Consider the following 7,500-nt stretch of genomic DNA (forward strand, 5'->3'; position numbering starts at 1 on the left):
CTGACTGGGGGTGGCAGTAGTAACTGTGGTTACGTGACAGAGGAGAGTGTCTCACCTGACTGGGGGTGGCAGTAGTAACTGTGGTTACGTGACAGAGGAGAGTGTCTCACCTGACTGGGGGTGGCAGTGGTTACTGTGGTTACGAGAGAGAGTGTCTCACCTGACTGGGGGTGGCAGTAGTAACTGTGGTTACGTGACAGAGGAGAGTGTCTCACCTGACTGGGGGTGGCAGTAGTTGGTGTGGTTACGTGACAGAGGAGAGTGTCTCACCTGACTGGGGGTGGCAGTAGTAACTGTGGTTACGTGACAGAGGAGAGTGTCTCACCTGACTGGGGGTGGCAGTAGTTGGTGTGGTTGTTGCACTGACACAGCTGGCATCCTGTGCTGCTGAATTCGAAGAAGCCCGGGTGGCAGTCGTCACACTTGTCCCCGTACACGCCCGTCTTACACTGGCACATACCCGAGCTGAGAGGCAGAGAGAGGGAGGGGGGGAGAAAGAGAGGGAGAGAGGGTTGAGAGAGAAAACAGTGAGAAATACGTTAGGATGAAGGTTGTGTCTTAATACATGGCAACACAGTCCAAACATGTCTGTATCTGTTGGATTCGTGGACAGATTCATCGAGGTGCCAACTACATTGCATCAACACACACGGCTTTGTACACAGTCACACATACACAAGTGCACAGTATCTTTACATATACACCCACACACACACACACACACACACACACACCCCGTCGACACCCACACACCCCCACACACCCCTCCACACACACACACACACCCCGCCGACACCCACACACCCACAGACACAGACACAGACACAGACACACACACACACACACACACACACACACACAGACACACACACACACACACACACACACACACACACACACACACACACACACACACACACACTCTCTGTCTTGTCTCTGGTTCACATCTAAACCAGATGTGCCGTAGTGTGTCAGAGCTGTAGGAGCATGGACTCTTCCAGTGAGCACTTCTGTCTGAATAAGTCCCATTGATCTCCCCCTGCATGGGAGACCACAGACCAGCTCTCCTCTTTCTCTGCAAAGCTTCTCAACACCGGACAAATCCTGCACACATCAAACGCCCAGACAACCCCCCCCCCCCCACACACACACCATCTCTCCTCTGGCCTGCCTCAGTGAGTTCTCCATAACTCACACAGGCCCTTGACCCCCCCCCCCCCCACCACCACCACCACACCCCCACCCCAACCTCCTGTACCTCTCTTTACTCAGTCCCACTTGTGCCCATTTGCAAAGCCTTTCTTCCCTCAGACCCTCTCTCTCTGCTGCAGAGCTTCAAAAGCCTCGGCGTCGGCTCAGACTCAAAGCCCCCTGTGAGCCGCCGTGTGCCCTTTCATTGCCAGCCCCTTCTCCCTCCGTCTCTCCCTTCAAATAGTGCTTCCTTTTAAAAGACTTCTTTACCGCTTTTTCTCTCTCTTTCTTTCTTTCTTTCCTGAAATGTTCTGGGCCGAAGGGGCAAAAGGAGAAGGTCTTGGGGCACACATGCTAGTGTGTGTGTGTGTGTGTGTGTGTGTGTGTGTGTGTGAGTGTCTGAGTGTGTGAGTGTGTGAGTATGTGTGTGTGTAGGAGAAGGTCTTGGAGCACACATGCTAGTGTGTGTGTGTGTGTGTGTGTGTGTGTGTGTGTGTGTGCGCATATGCGTATGTGTGCGTGTGTGTGTGTGCATGCATGTGTGTATGTGTGTGTGTGTGTGTGTGTGTGTGTGTGTGTGTGTGTGTGTGTGTGTGTGTGTGTACGTGCTCGCGTAGGAGAAGGTCTTGGAGCACACATGTTAGCGCTAATGTGCTACCCGGGGGGAATGAATGGGGCCGGTTCCCCCGCGTGCCAGAACATTGGCGGGGTAATGTCGAGATAAGCAGACACAGGAGGTTCTAAAGGAGCGGAACTGTCGCACTGGCCATTTACCCGGGCCTTGATGAATGAGGGTCATCAATTCTGGGGACGAATAGCAATCGCACGACGCAGATTTGCTCCACAAGGCCAGCGCCCATGTAAAGGGATTAGGGTGGGAGCCAGCCACACAAAGCAACAATAAAAGCACATGTTTTTGTACAATAAATGCACAAAAACTACATATAAGACACTTAGGGACACTTACACACCAACAAAATCGTACACACACACAACACACACACACACACACCAAACACACGTCACACAAACACACACACACACACACACACACACACACACACACACACACACACGCATGCACACGCACACCAAACACACGTCACACAAACACACACAAAATTACACACACACACACACACACACCAAACACACGTCACACAAACACACATACAAATTACACACACACACCACTTTTCATTTCCTGGTTATTGTTGTGAACAGTATAAAAAGCCCAGCCCAGTAAATGGGTGGAAACTCCGTGATAATCCCAGCATTATTTAACAGCTCAGGACTTTAGGCAGAGACAGGGAATGCTATGCCCAGCCCAAGGATCAGGTTAGAAGCCCAGTCTCTATGGTGAATCAGGTTAGAAGCCCAGTCTCTATGGTGAATCAGGTTAGAAGCCCAGTCTCTATGGTGGATCAGGTTAGAAGCCCAGTCTCTATGGTGGATCAGGTTAGAAGCCCAGTCTCTATGGTGGATCAGGTTAGAAGCCCAGTCTCTATGGTGAAGAGGGCGTGTGAATGCCTCCAATGCAAGTCTATGGTTCTGACACCAGACCAAAAGAGAGAGTCTTGTGCACATACCGGAACCCACAGAACACACAGAACAGAATGGGATGTAGAAGACACTTAGACGCACACACACACACACACACACACACACACACATACACACAGAGACAGAGACACACACAGACACACACACACACACTCAAAAGACAGAATGGGATATGGTGAAGTCAGTGTACCATGCTGACTGAAGGAGGCGAAAAAGCTGCAAAGCTGTAATCAGCACTACAAAAAAAACTCTAATTAGATAGAACAGCAGCAATTATCCAGAGCTTAGGCAAACAAGGTCTCACACAATCACTCGCTCATTTGCTCACACACACACACACACACACACACACACACACACACACCATCAGCACCTGGGAAAGACATATCCCTGTTCATTTGGAATTGCTTAACATCAGCACAGGTCCCTGGTGCTGCCTGTTGGCTGCCTGTGTGAGAAAGCGCTAGAGTGAGACGACACACACACACACACACAAACACACACACCCAGCTTTACCTTCCTACTCCCAAATACATTTACATCCTGTTTAGCCCTGCACTGTAACGCAACACTGCATTTAGGGCTGGTCAGAGGACAGGGGAGGAATGGGCCTCAGATACGTCAGTTCTGCTCTGGGAGTACAGACACACACACACACACACACACACACACACACAGGTCTGCTCTGGGAATACAGACACACACACACACACACACACACACACACACACACAGGTCTGCTCTGGGAATACAGACACAAGGGTCATGGAAACAAAGAACCACAGTCTGATATGTACAACAGACCACAATACATCCATCTAACAACACATTCATATTTACATGCTATGTACATTTTAAACACACAGCCAACCCTGCACACACACACACACACAGGCACACACACACACACACACATCAATAGATAGAGACAGAGTTTTGACTAATAAATAGACCATGAATTATGGATAGAGCCCCCCGGAGCGGAGAAAGAGCGTCTCCATTCAACAGAGCCTGAATGAATAAAGAGCTGTGTGTGTGTGTGTGTGTGTGTGTGTGTGTGTGTGTGTGTGTGTGTGTGTGTGTGTGTGTCTGAATCTGAAAACAAGCTCAGTGAGCAGTTAGCGTTCACACATGTAGGAGTGGGTGTTTACAGAGTGCGCTAATTTAAAACATTAAACTGTGGGCGCACACACACATCACTTTGACTGCCTCAGAGTACACACACACACACACACACACACACACACACACACACACACAATCATGTCAACTGCCTCAGAGTTCACACACACAGCTATGGCAACAAACATGAAAAGACGCGAGGACACATTTCCCCGGCGATTAAATGTTTTATGATTGTGTGTTTGTCAGAACAGTAAATACCGTTAGTCTCCCAAGCTTCATCCGTAATTATGCAGCTCAACATTAAACTGTCAATATGGCAGCATCTGATTGGCTAATAATGTTCTCACGCCAGTATAACAGCGTGTTATTGGTCCGACTGCTTCAACATTAAACTGACAGCAGACACACATCAAGCGTTGACGTTGCGTTGACAAAGCAAATGGCAGGCATGTATTATTTTTTAGGCCTGTGCTGTGTGTGTGTGTGTGTGTGTGTGTGTGTGTGTGTGTGTGTGTGTGTGTGTGTGTGTGTGTGTGTGTGTGAGCTGAGGTAATTCTACTCGATGTGGTTTTGATGTTTTCTCTTCTCCTTGTTTTTTGTTTGTTTGTCCTCCGGTCATGTAAAATATTGAGACAGCAGCTTGGCAGGCGCCTATAGCTAGCTCTGCAGGGCTAGCATCTGTCGACTGGCTGTTTGCACAGGAACAGGATGCGTTAGCGCAGGTGTGCTGATACACTGCCATCTCACTGTGGGCTTACCTGTGCTTGTTTGACGTGTGTATATGTGTGTGTGTGTGTGTGTGTGTGTGTGTGTGTGTGCCATCTCACCGTGGGCTCTCCGCACATGTTGGAGATTATTAACTCGCTGTGGGCTCCTGCATACTGTTAGCTTGACTGGTTACCTATGCTACGCACCAGCTGTCCCAGGATCAATAGACGCCTTAAACCTTCATTACTGGGCCTTTAGCGGCATAGACTGCTTACTCTTGCATGCATATAAGAGGAAGAAGATAACATTTATCTGGTAACCAATATAATATTTGTAAGCCTACATTGCTAATATAAGAGGAAGAAGATAACATTACTCTGGTAACCGATATAATATTTGTAAGCCTACATTGCTAATATAAGAGGAAGAAGATAACATTACTCTGGTAACCGATGTAATATTTGTAATCCCACATTGCTAATAGTGCGACTATTAGTGAGACAGCGAGCGGAAATGAACATGGCTGAAGAAGGAAGGGGCGATCATTAGCTTACACAAGATAAGGTTTGACAGGTTTTTGTTCTGTTTGTTTTTCTAACAAAGATAATAGCTTTCACAATACACACCACCGTCATGCCAGCAAGGCTCTCTTAATTGAATTGAAGCTAATTGAAAGAGATGTGTGACTGTGAAGAGATGATTAGACGAAGCAGTGGCAGTGATGTTTGCACAGTGTGCATCAAGCCTTCAGTTATAGCTTTCAGCAGCTTTCACTCTTTCCCATAAATATATATATATTAAGCTATTTTTATTTTTCATAATTGTATGTCTGTTACTTTATATGGAACTTGGTGTCTGAAATAAAGAATAAATAAATAAAATAAATAAATATATATTTATTTATATGCACATGAACTCTGCTGAAATGTCCTGTGCACTTTGGCTAGTGCAAGCGCCCCCTCGTTAGCCATCATAACGAGCTCTCGGAAGAGCAAAGCAAGAGGCCCTGCCTCAAGCTGCCCTCGGGGTTCGGGCAAGGCTGCCCGTCGCCATGGCAACAGCACCTCATCTCCGGCGCAGCTGCCCCCGCTGCGATAAGAGTGCTAGTGTGCAGCAGCATCGGCGTGGTAACGACCGTGACGGCAACAATGGCTTTCAAGATGGGGGGCAGAGGCAGGTGATGCCTTTGGCAGGCAGTGCTTTGAAGTAAGGGTAGTAAAATGCATAGATTTACAGGACACTTACGACCCAGCACACACACACACACACACACACACACACACACACACACACACACACACACACACACACACACACACACACACACACACACACACACACACACCTGCCGCAGTCAGAGTGAGAAACGGCCCAAACTGCCCATGAGCGGTGCGGTTGGTTCTGGTGCTGATGGGAGGCAGTCCATCAAGCCCGCTGAGTTTTGAAACTTCCAGAAACCATCGAATGATCAAACAAACTCCTGTGCTCTGAAGTGCAGGAGGAGACATGCTCGGAATGTTTTATTTAAGGCCAGACACTCTTGTGTGTGTGTGTGTCTTTGTGTCTGTGTGTGTGTGTATGCGTGTACCTGTGCGGGTGTGTGTGTGTGCCTGGGTGTGTGCCTGGGTGTGTGTGTGTGTGTGCGTTTGTGCGTGTGTATGTGTGTGTGTGTGTGTGAGTGTGTGTATGCGTGTACGTGTGTGTGTGTGTGTGTATGCGGGTGTGTGTGTGTATGCGTGTACGTGTGCGTGTGTATGTGTGTGTGCGTGTGTGCGTGTGTGTGTGCGTGGTCATTTCTTATTGGGGAGTTGTAGTGGAGACAACTAAAAAAAAAAAACATAAAAAGCTGCAGTGTAAATGAAGCCGCAAAACAAGCACCGTGTGTTAACGGCATTTTAACGGCTTCAATTGCCACTCTTCTTCGTTAGTGTCATCAAGTTTGTTTGGAGATGCAGTCTTAGCATCACATGAGGGATGAATCACACCGCTTCAAAAGGAATTGATGAATGCAAACGAAAGTAGCACCACGTCAGATAGTATCCCTGCATCCTCAATATCCATTCTCTATTAGAGGTCTGTGTGTGTGTGTGTGTGTGTGTGTGTGTGTGTGTGTGTGTGTGTGTGTGTGTGTGTGTGTGTGTGGGTGTGTATCCCTGCATCCTCAATATCCATTCTCTGTTACAGGTCTTCCTTCAAATAACCCACAAAGCAACATTAAGCAAATAAACAATAAACAACAATAAACTAATAAAGCAAAAACAGTCAAAGAGAACATTATTCTTTGGTTTGTTTACACTGTAACCGGATTCCCCTACCAGAGTCGCAGGATGATGTACTATGGGACTCTACAGGATAAACTAGATAAACTCCAGTGATCATTCGTTCTCAAGAGAGAGTGTGTGTGTGTGTGTGTGTGTGTGTGTGTGTGTGTGTGTGTGTGTGCATGGGTGTGTGTCATTTCTCATTGGGGAATTGTAGTGGAGACAACTAAAAAACAAAAATATAAAAATCTGCATTGTGCATGGCGCCGCAAAACAAGCTCCTTGTGTTAACGGCATTTTAACGGCTTCAATCTCCAATTCACTCCTGTTATCATTCGTTCTCACTCGAGTGTTTTCCTTTGTCTCACTGTTTACTGGCCATAATGTCCCAGCATAACTCATTTTTGGCTTTATTTTGAGTTCATGTTGTTTGTATTGGTAATAAAAACTGTCTGGCTGACTGCAGGATGTCTGTTGAGAGGGCTGTGTGTGTGTGTGTGTGTGTGTGTGTGTGTGTGTGTGTGTGTGTGTCCCTGCAGGATGTCTGTTGAGAGGGCTGTCATCAGAGAAAGGGGCTCTCTTGTATTCCATTTTTTTAGTCTGCTCCGGCTTTGAGACAGATTTGAATTAACATAGCCTTCCACCTGTGGGG

General features: G+C 47.4%; 1 protein-coding gene across 1 annotated transcript in view; it reads right to left on the reverse strand.

Moving 5' to 3' along the window:
• LOC308368722 (multiple epidermal growth factor-like domains protein 9) overlaps positions 1–7,500 on the reverse strand; it is a gene marked incomplete at its 5' end in the record, with an annotated part of 118,697 nt that overhangs the window by 29,918 nt on the left and 81,279 nt on the right. The window contains one exon of the mRNA XM_080842973.1: positions 326–465. Coding sequence (XP_080699099.1) covers positions 326–465 — 140 coding nt within the window. The remainder of the gene's footprint in view (positions 1–325; positions 466–7,500) is intronic.

Source organism: Sprattus sprattus (assembly GCF_963457725.1).
Source record: "Sprattus sprattus genome assembly, chromosome: 7".
Lineage (NCBI taxonomy): Eukaryota > Metazoa > Chordata > Actinopteri > Clupeiformes > Clupeidae > Sprattus > Sprattus sprattus.